At 37.8% G+C, this 17,277-nt stretch overlaps 1 protein-coding gene across 1 annotated transcript in view; it reads right to left on the minus strand.

Moving 5' to 3' along the window:
* The window catches only part of SPATA9 (spermatogenesis associated 9), a 74,222-nt gene that overhangs the window by 2,908 nt on the left and 54,037 nt on the right, over positions 1-17,277 (minus strand). Inside the window, 2 exon segments of the mRNA XM_067731270.1 lie at positions 3,780-3,875; positions 14,439-14,666. Coding sequence (XP_067587371.1) covers positions 3,780-3,875; positions 14,439-14,666 — 324 coding nt within the window.

The raw sequence follows: 17,277 nt of genomic DNA on the forward strand, positions 1-17,277 counted from the left end.
TGAGGCAACAAACCTAAGGACCAAAAACAACAAACAGGATAGCCAAAGAGAAAGATGGAAGGGCCCTGGTTCATGATGACATTGTAGATCCACTGTACAAACCCGGGAACTGCCTAACTCCAGACTTCTAATTAAGAGAGAGATTTAAATGTCTGTATTGATTAAGGTATTCTCAGGTATTTTTTGTTACTTGTATCTGAGTATACCCAAATCTAGAGCTATAAACCTTGAGGTCCATCACTTCCAGATGCAAACAGCTTTAGCCATTTATCACAAATATGATCATTTTCTATGTATGCCATGCTGTGAAAAAAGGTTGGGAAGCCCTATCCTATTTGATACATTTCTTCTTCCCTCACTTACAACATTTTATCTGTGCCCATTCTAACCAATTCTGTCCAAGTCTCAGAAAATGAAGGGTCTTGACCAAGGTCAGCATCTCTCTATCTTTGCTTTTAACCTATACTCTACCATTTTGTCTATCAATTATTCCCTGCTTCTTCAACCTCTCATTCTTGACTAGCTCCTCCCCTGCAACCTGTAACATGCTGAAGTATCTTCTATCCTAAAATTTAAAAATTAAAAATCACTCTGGCTCTGTGTCCCTCTTGACTGCTACACACACTCTTTTCTTCATCACACCAGGGCCGACATTCATGATTTCCATTTTATCATCTCTTCACTCTTCCTGCTTATTTCTGTCTTCCTTATCCCATCACACCACTGATGGTTAATTCCAACATCTTTACTACTAGATCTAATGGACACTTTTCAGATCTGCACTTTACTTGACTTTTTCTGCTTGTATGTGACACTTAACCACTCACAACTTCCTAAGTCTCTACTTCCTTGCCAGTGTTTCTCCTGATTCACTTCCTACTTTTGTCTAATTATTGGTCCTTTGTCTCCTTCATGGATTTCTTCTTAGCTCACCTTAAATGTAAGCTGTTCTTCACATTTCTGTCGACTTTCTACTCTTTTCACTTGGCATGGTTCCACTCACAGGGCACTAACTTCCAAAATATATGTTATTTGCCTTCAAAAGCGTAATTCTAGCCCTGACCTTTCCTACATCTTGGATGCATATATGACCAATTATCAGAGGTCACCAAAAAATGGTTTCTGTTACCTACTTAGAAAGTTTATAGCATGACAAATCATGTAGGATGGTCTCAAAAGCCTTTGAAAAATTAGAGAAATTTTGGTTTTTAATCTAGTTTGTTTTAGTTTCACCATAGCTGTTTCACCCCACCCATTTTCTGCAATGTATTTGCATCAATTCTGTATGAGATTCACATTTAAGATACTGAGCATGTCTCAAAAATTCAAAAGACTTGCAACATTTTTTATTCGATGAATTCAGAGTTTTTGAAACTGTAAATATGTTTAAAAAGTTCTTTTACTTTGTTTTTTTTTCAAGGATGTCTTGGCTATTCTTTACCATTTGCATTTCCCTATAAATTTTAGAATAAACTAGTCAATGTACACATATACACCTGCTCAGATTTTAATTGGGACTGCACTGAATCTATGGATTATGGGGAAATTTTAATCTTTATTATTGTGTGTTTCAATATGATCAAAAATATTAACAAATATGTAAAAGACCTCTAACAAAAAAAGCCATAAAATTATTAAGAGAAATTAAAGAAGATCTAAATAAATAGAGGAATACACCATGTTCATAGATTGGAAAAAGAAATTCTACCAGTTATCAAGACTTATTGTAAAACTCCTGTAAATAATACAGTGTTGAATTGGTGCAAGAAGACAAACAGAGCAACTGACTAGAACAGAGAGAATATAAACAGACCTACATATCTAAGGACATTTGATTTAAAAAAGAGGTGTTCTGGGGCAACAGGAAAAGGGTATTTTTTCCCCAATAAATTGAGTTGGATCAACTGGATACCAATGGAGGAAAAATTTTACCCTTACCTCATACCAATTCCAGATGTAATCTAAAAGTGAAAGGCAAAATAACAAAGCTCCCAGGATATATCAGAGGGAGTAGTTTCAGGACCTAGGATGTACGTCAAGATTCCCTAATTAAGACATAAAAAGCACTTAACATAAAGATTAATAAATTGGGCTACATTAAAATTAAGAACTTCTGTTTTAAAAGACATTGCTGAAAGTGAAAGGCTAGTCACAAAATAACTCTGCCCATATTCAGCCAAAAAAGGGTTTGTTCTAGTAATATAGTTAAAAGTACAATTTGATAATAAAACGATGGACAACTCCAAGTAGGAAAATGAGAAGAGACTAACAGAAATTAACAAAAGAGGATATCCAAATGTCCAATTACTGTATAAAAGTATTCAATCTCATTAACAATCAAGAAAATGCAGATTAAAACCACAATGTGATAGTACTACATACCCACAAGAACGGCTATACTGGAAAAGATTGACAATACCAAGTGTCAGTGATGATACAGGGCAACTAGGATTAATAATCTGCCAGGATGAATTGTTAAAACCATTTTGGAAAACTTTGGCAATATCTGCTAGAGATGAACATATGCAAATTCTACAGTCCAGCAATTTCACCAAAACATATGTACAAGAATATTCATAGCAACATTATTCACAATAGACAAAGTTGTAAATAATCTAAATATTCAAAAATAGAATGGATAAATAGCTATATATTCAATCAATGGAATACTACACAGCAATGGCAATCAACAAACTACTGTTACAGGCAACAAATCTCACAATGATAATGTTAAGCAAAACGACAAATACAAAAGAAAGTATAGTATATGATTTCATTTATATACAACTCAAAACTGACTATGGTATTAGAAGTCAAAATAGTGGTTGCCTTTACAGAAGAGGTTAGTGGGGCTTCCCTGGTGGTGCAGTGGTTGAAAATCCGCCTGCCAATGCAGGGGACACGGGTTTGAGCCCTGGTCCAGGAAGATCCCACATGCCATGGAGCAACTAAGCCCGTGCGCCACAACTACTGAGCCTGCGCTCTAGAGCCCGTGAGCCACAACTACTGAGCCTGTGTGCTGCAACTACTGAAGCCCGCGTGCCTAGAGCCTGTGCACCGCAACGAGAAGCCACCACAATGAGAAGCCTGCACACCACAACGAAGAGTAGCCCCTGTTCACTGCAACTACAGAAAGCCTGCACGCAGCAACAAAGACCCAACACAACCAAAAATAAATAAATAAAATTAATTAATTTTAAAAAAAAGAGGTTAGTGATTGTGAGGGGTGCAAGAAAGAGTCTTCTAACATGATGGTATAATGTTTTGTTTCTTGACCTGTGTGATACATAGATTAATAAATTTTCTGATAATTCACCGAGGTGTGTACTTTTCTCTTTGTATGTTGTACATTTTTAAAAAATTAAAGATAAGTATAAATGGCAGTGGATTAAAAGAAAATAACCCTTATAATTTATAATATTCTTTATATTTTTGTCATGCTTTTTAATGAACACTTCTGGAATTCAAAAGACAGAATAGTGAACTTTAACCAACCATGGCACAATGGCTGGAACAAAACAACTGTAGCTAAATGAAAGCAAAACCAAAATGTTTTGAGCAAATAGTAATACGTTTTATAAAAATAAAATAAGTTTAGTTATCTAAGCAACTTAGTTTTTGGTGGATTGACTTGGCTCCTTAGAAATGTAATTTTTTAATGTAAAATTATTCTGTGTAACAAGAGAATTTAAATACTTTGGTTTATACAGTTTATACAGTATATCTTTACATAAAATAAGTATATTTATTTCTAGATTCTAATAATTTTATTAACTTACCAAATAAATGAGTGCTGCGTATGAAGCATACATTATGCTAGTTAAAGCAGTCTTTGCTGGGAAAGAAATGATTTCAAACAAAGATCCGTTTCTGACCTGAAAAAACGAAAGAGTTTTCTTATTAAAACAAAAAATTTTCAACATTACAATGTTAAATTTTACAAGGTTATTGTAAAATGAGAATTCAAATATTTATAAAGTCATCTACTTTAGTTCTGAGTTTTCTCACATCCTGAAAATATATTGTTTTTCTTCTTTACAAAAAGATACTTTCTTTTGCTAATTTAAATCTATGACAAATCTATAAAAAACCTTGCATTTCCAAAATCTGAATTACTTTAACTTTCTTACATTTACCAAGTGTGCTCACTAGGGGGTGCCGCTGTGCCTGTTAGAAAAACAGTCTTTGTCCAAATTAATGTAGTCATCCTTTACTAAATTCTTCACCTCTTCAATTAAGCAAACAGCAATCAAAATACCGAGCGTTTCCTGGAGATTAATGACCTGCTTGGAAATGTTAATCATGAGAATGCTGAAGGCCAGGCATTAACCTTAGATGATCATTAAGCTTCAAGAAATACTCTGTGTTCATATTCAGCATATGCTTTTTGAAATGTAGATGTTTACACCAATAGAGAATTTGTCTCTCAGATGTTTCTACCTTCTAGAAGGTGTCCCTGCCTCAACATAACAGTATAATATATTCAGTTTAAGGGACTAGTATAATATATTCAGATTAAGGGACCTATACTCTCTTATAGGCTACCTCTGTTGCCTTGAGCTATAAGGATATGAAATGATGACATTAGGAAAAACACTCCCTTCCCATTCAGCAGTGAAGTGGCAGTTAGCCATGCTCCTCTGCAGTAAGAGCCAAGCCACTCAGAGGCTTCAATAACTCCCCAAAGGTACAGGCTGTATCCTAAAATCATGTAAATGCATAGTAAAAATGCACACAAATTAGAAAGAAGAGTATGTATGTGTTCATTAAAAAGTTATTTATAACACTGAAAAACTGAAACAATGATAGCAGAATGGCTCGGTAAATTATGCTATATCCACCCAATGGTATATTGCAGCCTTTTAAAAGGTGCTTCTGAAGAACATGTGATAATATTTTATTGAACAGACATTTATATGGCACTGTCTACCAGGTTCTGTTCGAAGTGCTTGTTGTTGTACTATACTCAGTTTTTGCTTACTGCTGTCACTACTGATGAAGAACAAAACTGCCCATCACAATTTTCTTCTTCTCTCAAGTGATTTATGGGATACCGAAGCCAAGAATACTATCTAGCCTAGTAGCTAAGAGATGGTGGGGTAAGGAGGGAGGGGGAAGGGGAGTTTCCCTTTTTATTCCCTACGTTTCAGGCCATACCAACTCCTACGCATAGGTATAGGTGGGGGCAGTTTCAGCCCACTCTTTCCATAAGTCAGTCTGGAAAATTTCCCAGAAGTTCCTGGCTTCTGGAAAGAGTTTCCATGAAATGAAGCAGCTGCTGCTCTTTCCCTCTTGCTGAAAGAATCAAAATGATAGCCTGACATTGAATCCCACTATTGGGCTATAAGGAGACAAACATATAAATAGGGAGCAGAGGTCAGGAAGGAAATCAGATATACTCCAACAGAATGCCTTCTAGTAGAGTAAAAGATTCATGAGTTTGTGAATATATGAATGTTTAAGTGGAAGGTCCATAGTCAATAATTGGTAGGCCATAAACAATAAAAAATAAAAGTGGTGTCTGCATGCAGGGAAAATTACTCTGTTTCTGTTTCACTGCATCTTTCTTTTTCAGATTTTTGTCCTTCACCTAAAAGTAATTAAAATGGATGAGTTTCAAAATAAATATGTATTTTATGTATGTTATGCTTCTCAGCCATGAACCTGTATGTTGCCTAAGGGTCACTTTTTCACCATTTTAATGCTTTTAATAAATACTTGCTATTCCTGTAATAAATCAGCCCTGTAGAAAATATATTTCCTCCAAAATTTATGTGGCTACTGGCTAAGTAGCCATTTTTCCATTTTATGACTCACTTGCAATACATGTTTTTCACATTATAAACCACACTGTTTCATTTTGGTTTGCTATGAGCAGGAACAGTATATGGTAAAACTGAGATAAACAGGAGAAATTTGGAAAATGGAAGGCTTTGTCTAGATTGTCTTGGCCTATTTCAAAAATTTTTATCTTAACCTCATAATTACATGAATTTTATTTGCATTTTAAGTTAAAAGTATCTTGATATCATTATACCTATATATTTCTTTTTTGAATTTGGAAATATTAACATATAAGATACATGGATATTTCAATCTTTAACTAAATTTCTCCCACATTATCTCATGTTCCACTTCTCCCACATAATTCTGACTGCCTTGTCTAATAAAAGAAATATCTATATTCATCTTATTTTCACTAATAATGAGATAAATCACAAAAAAGCAAACTATAAGCTGTTTAGAAAATAGAGACCCACTTACAGATAACCTGCAGGTTGGAGAATTACCAGGTCCAACTTAATTTATGTTGTCCAAAACCATCTTGATGAGAGATATCAAGGGAGTTATAGGGGAAAAAACTCTAACAGTGATTCACAAATAAGTGTTGGAAGAAGCACTGACTGCTTTTATAGGTTCAGAAAATAGTGTTTCCTATAGGTTTGGGAAAGCTACATGATCATGTCTTTGCTTAGCAACCCACAATACTTGTGAAGACAGGAAATACTCCTAGCAGTCCACAGAAAAGAAAGCTATCTGACTTTATTTACCCCAGTATTAACATCCTGTGGAGCAGTGCTGTTGAATGAGCTCTTAATCAGGTGGTCCTATAAAAGCTCAAATGTCCCAAACTCTTGGCCAACCTGCAAAAGTACGTCTTCAAGATTCCGAGACTTCTACTTTCTAGGAATTGTCCTTTGTTCCCAGGTCTTGAATTATACCACCCAAGATAGCCTCATGGCAAGCCCATCAAGGAGCTACAGAAGTTCCTGATATTTGTGAGGTTTCCAGTTTAAACCCCAAACTGGAGTCTACCTTGGAGGGTGGGGGTGAGGAAGAAACTTTACTTAGATAAGCCTTTGACCTTCATCCTGAAAAAGGGAGCACAAGTTCACTGGGATCCACTTACGGCACACGCACTTTTGAGGCTAAGAGTTTTCTTTACTTTGCCCATCTCTTGCCTATGCCACTCCACAGAGTCTGTACAAAGTAGAAATAGCCATCTCTAATGCCACTATAAGGAAGATTCTATCACAGAAAGAGCTCCTGGTCCTGTGGCCCTGCGTTGGGCTGCCAAAGTCAACGACTATGTCTGGGAGCTGACGTGTCTTGGCTGAAGTCAGCATTCAAAGCAATTATCTAGGTCACTGAAGCCTAGGCTGCAAACTTCGCTCAGCCAGGCAGCTTACAAGGCTAAGCAGATGCAGCATTCTGTAAGTACTGCTGCTGGGGATCTTAAAAATCACCAGGAACTTCTCAGTTTTCCGTTTCTAAGGCCCCTTGTAGAAGAGGCAGGTATACTACTATAATCTCAGCCCAGCAGAATGGGGAAATGTTTGAGGAGCAACCTGACTCAGCACCCATATAGCCAGGTGCAAAGAAAGCCTCTTTTAACAAGACGGCCAGTTGGACAGCCCTGACCCCAACTCTCTGTGCTCATGTCACAAGCCACTGGAATCTAATCAGGTCACTTATATTGGTTGGGTCTTTGGGTAGTTCATATTTGGCACAATATCATTAAATATGCTAAGATACACAGTACATGCTCTACAGCTGAGCATGCAACCAAAAGGCCTGGATAGATTGTCAAGAGAGCTCCTGTGACAGCGTCTATACTCTAATTATCTTGACGAGACCATCACCATATGCTACATCTCAGACCACACCAAAAAGCTGAAACACTACCTAGTTACAGGCAGTAATGACAATGCCCCTCTATTTCGAGTTCTTGAGGGAAGTAATCTGCCTGACTGGCATTCCAAGCTACCTGATAGCCAGCAGAGTTCTGGTAGAACCATTTAAGGTAGAAATGCATCTTTCCATCATTCATCATACTCAGATCAGTGATGAGACAGAGCACATGAAGAGGATCTTTAAAACTTTGCTTCTGATAGGTTAACTAGGCTGCTTACCTTTCTAAAGTGATGCCCTCCATGCAGCCACAAAGCATATCCCCTGGCATAGTAATTCCATATTTCACTCCTTGTATTTCTACATGCCACAAAGTTCCATCTTGACACAGGCAGCCTGACAATTCTTTTTTTTTTTAATTTTTAAATTTTATTTATTTATTTTTGGCTGCGCTGGGTCTTTGTTGCTGTGCGCAGGCTTTCTCTAGTTGCAGTGAGCGGGGCCTACTCTTCTTTGCGGTGCGCAGGCTTCTCATCGCGGTAGCTTCTCTCGTTGAAGAGCAGGGACTCTAGGCACGCAGGCTCAGTAGTTGTGGCACATGGGCTTAGTTGCTCTGCGGCATGTGGGATCTTCCCGGACCAGGGATTGAACCGGTGTCCCCTGCATTGGCAGGCGGATTCTCAACCACTGCGCCACCAGGGAAGCCCCAGCCTGACAATTCTTGAAGTAATTCATGCTGGAATCTACTCCAGGTAAGCTGAACTCTGTGCTGTGCCACTTACCTCTCAGCACACTCTGGCACCATGGATACATTCCATTCACAGACCAATTCACTGACCTCCACCACACCTCATATATTACTCTGTTGTTCTTTTAATTCTCCAGGCCAGTATCTTCACTATTCATACTTCTGTATCTTTCCTCACTGAGACTTTACGTTTGAGCTATTTTGTTTTCTTCCTTGCTACAACTTAGGTTCCTTTCAGTGGCAATCCTGAATCTCTACCTAGCTAATACATATTACCCAAGAAAAGCTTCTTCCTCACTCCTAACCCTCAAGGACCCCAGAAGCTCTGACTTGGGACTGTTCCCACTTATCACACTTCAGCCATATGGAACTACTTACATTTCCTACATAAGTCATGCTCTCTCTTGCCTCAGCTTCTTAATATACACTGTTCGCTTCCTTGAATGATTCTCCTACTTCTTCACTGGGCTAATTTCCCTTCCTTCAAGTCTCAGATCCAGTATCATCTTCTAGAAAGCCTACACTGATTACACTTAGGAATTATACGCTCCTTGTTGATGCTTCCATAGTACACTTTGCACACTTTAATCATGCACTCAGTACACTCTACTGACATTGCTTACTTGCCTATCATCCCTAGAGTCCATAGGACATCTATGAATCCCTAGTACCTAAACTCTTGATTTTATATGTCAGGTTTTCAATAAGAATAATGTTTACCAAGTGAATGAAAAAGTAGAATTACACCTCATTTACTTCCAAGAAGAAATTTAACCACCTTATAACTTGTAAAAGATATTAAGAAGTAAAGCTGAAGGACATCTAGTTCCAGTAACGTGGCAGACTGAGCTAGTGGGGAACCTCTCACATAAAAAAATCTAGAAATTCTATATAAAATCAAACTCCAAAAATTTAATACAAGACTGAGTTCACAAAAAGTGGAAGGAAAGAAAGAAGGGAGGGAGGGAGGGAGGGGAGAGGAAGGAAGGAAGAAGTCCTCCTATGCTAGGAAAGAAGAGGGAACTAAAAGCCAAGCAGTAAGCGTGTGAGATTATGTCCCAGGAACACTGGGGTTGCTACTGGATCCTGAAATAATGGCTGGGGGCTTGAGTTTTAATAAAGATCCTGGAGATGAGACTTGGATGCACGTGAGGTGAGGATCAGGCCTTTACAGAGCTGCAATCTCAGTGAAAGGGGGAATAGAAAAACTGCACCCACCAGTCCAAAAAGAAGGTGAGGAAGCTGGTCTCCACCAGGGACTGATATCTCCAGAGCACAAGCAAAATCCTCTAGAGGAACAGTTCTACTACCAAGGCCAGAAGGGATTTCTATTTTTAAAAAATCCTTATTGGAGAAAAACTTTAAAAAAAAACAAAGAAATAATGAGGAGACACAATATAGATCACAATAGTCAGAAAGATTAGCATCCCTCCAAAATCTTAAAGAATAATATTTTAAAAGACCATAAATAAGTATTTTTAAAATAGATTTTTAAAAAGAAATAAACCTATGAAAGGACACTTTGAAAGAAGTGGAAATTTGGGGGAAAACACCAAATAGAATTTCTAGAGATAATATAATGTTTGAAATTTAAAATACATTTAATAAGTAAAAGAGCATATTAGATACAGCTGGAGAGAGCTGGTTAACTGGAAGACAGATCAGAGGAAGTTATTCAGGATGTATCAAAAAGAGATAAAGAAAAGGAAAATATGAAGAAGGTAAGTGGACATAAAGAATAAAATGAGAAGGTCCAAAGTATGTTTAGTAGGCATTCCAGCAGATGAGATTAGATAAAATGAGAAAGAGGCAATACTTGAAGAAATAATGGCTAAGAGTTTACCAGAATTGAAATTATCCTCAAATTCAAAAATCACAAAGGCTCCCAAGAATACGTACCCATTCCAAAAAGCATTTTGACAACAGCTAATAAAACTGAAGATGTGGGGCTTCCCTGATGGCGCAGTGGTTGAGAGTCCGCCTGCCGATAAAGAGGACACAGGTTCGTGCCCCGGACCGGGAAGATCCCACATGCCGCGGAGCGGCTAGGCCCGTGAGCCATGGCCGCTGAGCCTGCGCGTCTGGAGCCTGTGCTCCGCAACGAGAGAGGCCACACTGTGAGAGGCCCGCGTACCGCAAAAAAAAAAAAAAAAAAAACTGAAGATGTGTATCCCTCATGACCCAGCAATCCCCCTTGTAGATATATACCTGGAGAAATGTCTCATACATATGGACGAGGAGTCGTTTACAAGAGTGTTCAGTGAAGCACTGTTTGTAATACAAAAATTTTGGAAACTAAATTGTCCATCTGTTCAGTAACAGATAAACTGTGGATTACTTTTTCTTATAATGGAATACCACAAAGAAGTTAAAGTAATAAACCATAGAACCATAGATATATATATCAAAAATGTTGAGTGAAAAAGGAAGTTTCAGAAGAGTAAGTACAGTATCATATCATTTATATAAATTTTAAATATGCATAGGATGATAGATGTATACAAATGTAGTTAAACTATAAAACATGCATGAAAATGCTTACATCAACTTCAGGATAATGATTACCTTTGGTAGACAAAAAAAGGAAGGGATCGGAGCATGGTTAATTATATTTCTTTTTATAAAACAGATATCTAAAGGCAATATGGCAAAATATTACTACCAGTTTAAATTTGGGTGGGACTTCTGATAAACTATTTTTTATATATTTTGAAATATTTTATTGATAAGAATTTAAAAAATTAAAGCTAGCTCCTAAGACAATTAGAACAAGAGCAAAGGAGAAGATATTTCATAGGTGTTGATTCTGTATTGATGTCAAAAGAGACAGTATATGGACCCTGGACAAATCACTTAGTCCCTCAACCTGGTTCCTTCATCTCATTTCCTGGAATAAGTTATCACAAATGAGCTCTAACTTCACCTATGGAAACTCACTGTCAGGCAAGGCAAAAGGCAAGCACATTGTGTTTTTTAGTTCTCATTATTGGATAGAAGGAAACAGATTCCACTGGAAAGGGAGATTATCTTCCTGCCACTGAACTTTCATGAGTATTGTGAGACAATCCTCCATAGATATCTCTCATTCCTATACAGCAGCAGTCCCCAACCTTTTCGGCACCAGGGACTGGTTTCGTGGAAGACAATTTTTCCATGGACCAGGGGTGGGTGCCGATGGTTTCCAGATGATTCAAGTGCATTACATTTGTTGTGCACTTTATTTCTATTATTATTACATTGTAATATATAATGAAATAATTATACAACTCACCACAATGCAGAATCAGTGGGAGCCCTGAGCTTGTTTTCACTTGCCACTCACTGATAGGGTTTTTGGTTTGTTTAATTTATTTATTTTATTTTTTGCTGCGTTGGGTCTTCATTGCTGCACTCGGGCTTTCTCTAGTTGTGGTGAGCAGGGGCTACTCTTCATTGCAGTGTGCAGGCTTCTCACTGTGGTGGCTTTTCTACGGGAGCACAGGTTCCCGTAGTTGTGGCTCACGGACTTAGTTGCTCCGCGGCATGTGGCATCTTCCTGGACCAGGGCTCGAACCTGTGCCCCTGCATTGGCAGGCAGATTCTTAACCACTGCGCCACCAGGGAAGCCCCATTGTTAGGGTTTTGAAATGAGTCAATAAGCAACTGATTTATTATGGTCTCTGTGCAGTCAAACCTCTCTGCTAATGATAATCTGTTATTTGCAGCCACTGCCAGCACTGGCAACACCTCCTCAGCTCCACCTCAGATCATCAGGCATTAGATTCTCATAAGGAGCACGCACCTTAAATCCCTCGTATGCGCAGTCCACAGTAGGGTTCACGCTCCTATGAGAATCTAATGCCGCCACTGATCTGACAGGAGGCAGAGCTCAGGTGGTAATGCGAGCGATGGGGAGCGGCTGTAAATACAGATGAGGCTTCGCTTGCTCACCCGCCGCTCACCTCCTGCTGTGCAGACCCCCAGCTGTGCAGATTGGGCCTTCTGATATGGATGAATAGCAAACAGCTTTGTAAGCTAGAGAAAGTATATTCCTTTGGAGAGATCTAGAGATGTACTTCCCAAGATATGTCACAGGGTACTAAAGATAAAACCTTCTCCTTACCCTCCAGAAACATTTGTTTCTCTCTCTCTCTCTCCTCTCTCTCTCTCTCTCTCCTCTCTTCTCTCTCTCTCTCTCTCTCTCTCTCTCTCTCTCCCCCTCTCCCTCCCCCCCCACCCCCGCTTCTCTCTCGGATGCTGGGCAGATGTGCCAGGATCCCTATAAAAAGATGAGTCTCCTGATTTCAAGGTTCCTCTCCTGCAATGCAACTTACTACACGCATAGTTAACATCCGGCTGTCACCACATTGCCCTGTGGGAACTGACACAAGATACTGCTCTGGCTGCTACTTTTGCTTGTCTCTTCTGTCAGTGTGTGTGCCTGTGTATTTCTATAACTGTGGCAAACTAACTTGTTAGCTCATAAATAGTGTAAAATCTCAGCTCCTTCACAGTTTTAACTTAGCAAAGAGGAGAAAAAAGAAAGACTCTGAATGACAATAATGGACAGTGTCTTTAAACATAATTTCATAATAAATACAGAAATATTCTTCAAAGGACACTTCTTGCATCAACTCTCTATGAAAACTATGGGTCTAACAATGCAAGGAAAGAAACAGCAAGGCAAAACATTAGATTCAGAAAGACATTTCATTGGGAATTTAAAATAATACAGTTCAGCTATGTTTCTTTTTGATGATCTAAAGATACAGGGATAAGCCTTAATAGTGCTCAGAAATCCAATGGTTAACAAACAGAAACCATTTTTTACTTTCTCAAACATCAGGTATTATAAAGGTGCCTTTTATAAATGTTGTCTCAGGCAACTCATAATTGAAATATCTGATGATTTCTGGAAATGTCAAAATCTTTGATTAAAAACAGATTCCTATATACTGAATATTTCATTTATTTTAGCGACCCATCATCTATTTTCTCATATTCTTAAAACAACACAGATTTTTGTTTGAGGATTCATCCTTTCCCCATTCTTAAGTCATGTTGTCTGGATGGGGCTCCAACCCCTACTCTAGAAATGAAGCAGGTAATCAAGTCCTAGGCCAATCAATGCACCCCCATTTCCCTGGTTTAGAGGTAAGCCATTCTCTTAGAGTGAACCTCAGGACTTGGCCAGGAATGCTGGGTCAAGGACTCATTCTTTTCTGCTGTAATTGAACCTGGAAGGATGTAGCCTGGGAACAATTGCAAATCATCTTGTGACCACGAGGGGAAAGTCAGTCTATGAATGGAGTCAACACAGAGACAGCAGAGCCAAGAGATCAGTAAAAGAGAGAAACAGGATCCTGAAGGTATCATTTGAGTACCTATATCCAGCTATGCCTGAAACGTTCTCAACTCTGGATTGTTCGAGTACAAGAACTAATACATCTCCTTTCTGGCTTAACTCTCCCTTCAACAAAGGAATGCTTTGAATAATGCCCAGATTGAAAAACCCAGAGTTCTGTGCCATAAAGTTCAGAAAAAAAGAAACTGGTCCTGAAAAACTTTGACAAAATATAATAGGACCTCAATAAAACAACATAGAACACATATTTGAAATAGACCTGGACACTGACAGGTCTATCGAAATGAGTTTATAGCTAAATATACTCAATATGTTATGTCAAAGATTATCTTGGAAACATAACAAGGTTATGGGGAAAAGGACACAAAGCACAATCATTTTTAAGGCTTGTTGTAGAATTTCTTTCAGATTTGACATAGGTGGTAATTTGCATGCTTATATTTAGGTTGAACCATTTGAAATTGATAGTTTCATTTAGTTCAATCAAATAACAAGGGAGAAAAAAGTCTGCATTACTTCCTTTTTCACATTTATTTAAACAAGAGAATATACTATACTGAAAAAAGGCCCATCTATTTATTTCTCTTATCCAACTCTTCTTGTTTTACATCTAGGACAACCAAATGTGCTACATTTTCATTTTCCAAATCTTACAATTTCAAAATACTTCCTAAAAAAAGATCCATAGCCTGTGCAAATGCAATATTTACTTACCTGCATGTTATATAGGGGTTGCTTTGGTGCATTAACTTCCTTGAGCAGACGATGAGATACGTCCCTTAACTCTAAAAGTCTGCAAGCAAGCTGAGGCTGCAGAAGTCTGGCAACTGATTTGGAGGATCTGGATATGCTGTTTAATCCTCAAATTAATGTTCCTCGGTTGATCTTGGCTAAAGCAACAGCCATTCTGATTTTGGATGTTTTTTGCATGGGTTCTCTTTTCTGGAAAATAAGCCTTTGAAAAGTGACTGATGTGTGATTCTCCAGTGCAGTATTTATTTATTAAAAATTTTTTATTTGAAATATAGTTGATGTACAGTATTGTTAGTTTCAGGTATACTATATAATTTGACATTTGCAAACAGTATGAAATGAATATCACAAGTCTAGTAACCATCTGTCTCCATACAAAGTTATTACAATATTATTGATCATCTTCCTTATGCTGTATATTGCATTCCCATTACTTATTATAGAACTGGAGATTTGTACCTCTTAATCCCCTTCACCTGTTTCACTCACACTGCTCCCTCCCTCCATTCCCCCTCACCCTACCAGCAACCACCCATTTGTTTCCAGTGCATTTTTAAAATCTACTTCAGGCAGAGACAAGTACCATATAACTGTACACTGTGCCTGATACTAAGTGTCCAATAATTATCTCCCACCCTCCTTACAATTCATTGGCCCCACCCCAGGTATTTAAATATTTATATGAATATATGATTTTTTCCTTAGGATAAATATCCAGAATTAAGTTAGTAGCCTAAAGATATAAATTTTTCATTTTTCTCTCTGGATTTATCTGTTTTTTGCATTGATTTTTTTAAAAAGAGCTCTTTCAAAAGTAAACAATCTTTTAAAAAAATATTTATTTATTTGGTTGCACTGGATCTTAGTTGTGCAGGTGGGCTCCTTAGTTGTGGCACATGGGCTCCTTAGTTGTGGCATGCGAACTCTTAGTTGCAGCATGAATGTGGGATCTAGTTTCCTGACCAGGGATCAAACCCTGACCCCCTGCACTGGGAGCTCAGAGCCTTAACCACTGCACCACTAGGGAAGTCCCAAAAGTAAACAATTCGTATTCAAATATCATTCAGTGTTTGAATTGTTCAAATAATAATTCTTATTCAAAACTGTTACAAATAGTTTCCCAGCTTACTTTAAAATTTTTAAATGATAAAATATAGCATATATACATAATACATAATGTACAATTTACTTAAAAAAATTTTTATTAGTTAAGGTGCATATCAAAGGAATGATTTTAATGATCCCAGACTCTTGCTTCTTCCCATACATAGAAAAGTGCTAAATTCATTAACTTGAGACATCTGGTTTTTTTTAATTGAATGAAAAGTTCTTTAAATTCTACAGTGCTTTACAATTTTCAGAAGTTTAACATACATGATTTCATATAATCCCATAATAACCCCTTTTTTCCAATCCCCTAACCTTATGTTACCACCCCTTCCCTCTCCCCACTGGTAACCACTAGGTCGTTCTCTATATCTGTGAGTCTGCTTCTTTTTTGTTTTATTCACTAGTTTGTTGTATTTTTTAGATTCCACATATAAGTGATAACATACAGTATTTGTCTTTCTCTGTCTGACTTATTTCATTTTAATGCCCTCCAAGTCCACCCATTTTGCTGCAAATTGCAAAATTTCATTCTTTTTTATGGCTAATATTCCATTGTATATATACACCACATCTTCTTTATCCATTCATCTGCTGATGGACACTTAGGTTGCTTCCATATCTTGGCAATTGTAAATAATGTTGCTATGAACATTGGGGTGCATGTATCTTTTCGAATTGGTGTTTTTGATTTTTTGGATATATACACAGGAGTCTGACTGCTGGGTCATATGATAGTTCTATTTTTAGTTTTCTTTGAGAAATCTCCATACTGTTTTCCATAGTGGCTACACCAATTTACATTCCCAACCACAGTGTAGGAGGGTTCCTTTTTCTCCACACCCTCACTAACATTTATTTGTGTTCTTTTTGATGATAGCCATTCTGACAGGTGTGATATGATATCTCATTGTGGTTCTGATTTGCATTTCCCTGATGATTAGCAATGTTGAGCATCTTTTCATGTGCCTGTTGGCAATCTGCATTTCCTCTTTAGAAAAATGTCTGTTCAGTTCTTCTGCCAATTTTTTAAGCAGGTTGTTGGATTTTTAAATGTTGAGTTGTATGAGCTGTTTATATATGTTGGACATTACCCCTTACCAGTCATATCATTTGCAAATATCTTCTCCCATTCAGTAGGTTGTCTTTTTGTTTAGTCAATGGTTTCCTTTGCTGTGCAAAAGATTTTAAGTTTAATTAGGTCCCATTTGTTTATTTTTGCTTTTTAGGAGATGGATCAAAAAAAAATATTGCTGCTATTTATGTCAAAGAGTGTTCTGCCTATGTTTTCCTCCAGGAATTTTTTTTTTTTTTTTTTTTTTTTGAGTGGTATGCGGACCTCTCACTGCTGTGGCCTCTCCCATTGCGGAGTACAGGCTCCGGACACGCAGGCTCAGCGGCCATGGCTCACAGGCCCAGCTGCTCTGCGGCATGTGGGATCTTCCCGGACCAGGGCACGAACCTGTGTCCCCTGCATCAGCAGGCGGACTCTCAACCACTGCGCCACCAGGGAAGCCCTCCTCCAGGAATTTTATAGTATCCAGTCTTACATTTAGGTCTTTAATCCATTCTGAGTTTATTTTTGTATGTGGTGCTAGAGAACATTCTAATTTAATTCTTTTACAAGTAGCTGTTCAGTTTTCCCAGCACAGCTTATTGAAGAGACTGTCTTTTCTCCATTGTATATTCTTGC

Source organism: Pseudorca crassidens, chromosome 3 (genome assembly GCF_039906515.1).
Source record: "Pseudorca crassidens isolate mPseCra1 chromosome 3, mPseCra1.hap1, whole genome shotgun sequence".
Lineage (NCBI taxonomy): Eukaryota > Metazoa > Chordata > Mammalia > Artiodactyla > Delphinidae > Pseudorca > Pseudorca crassidens.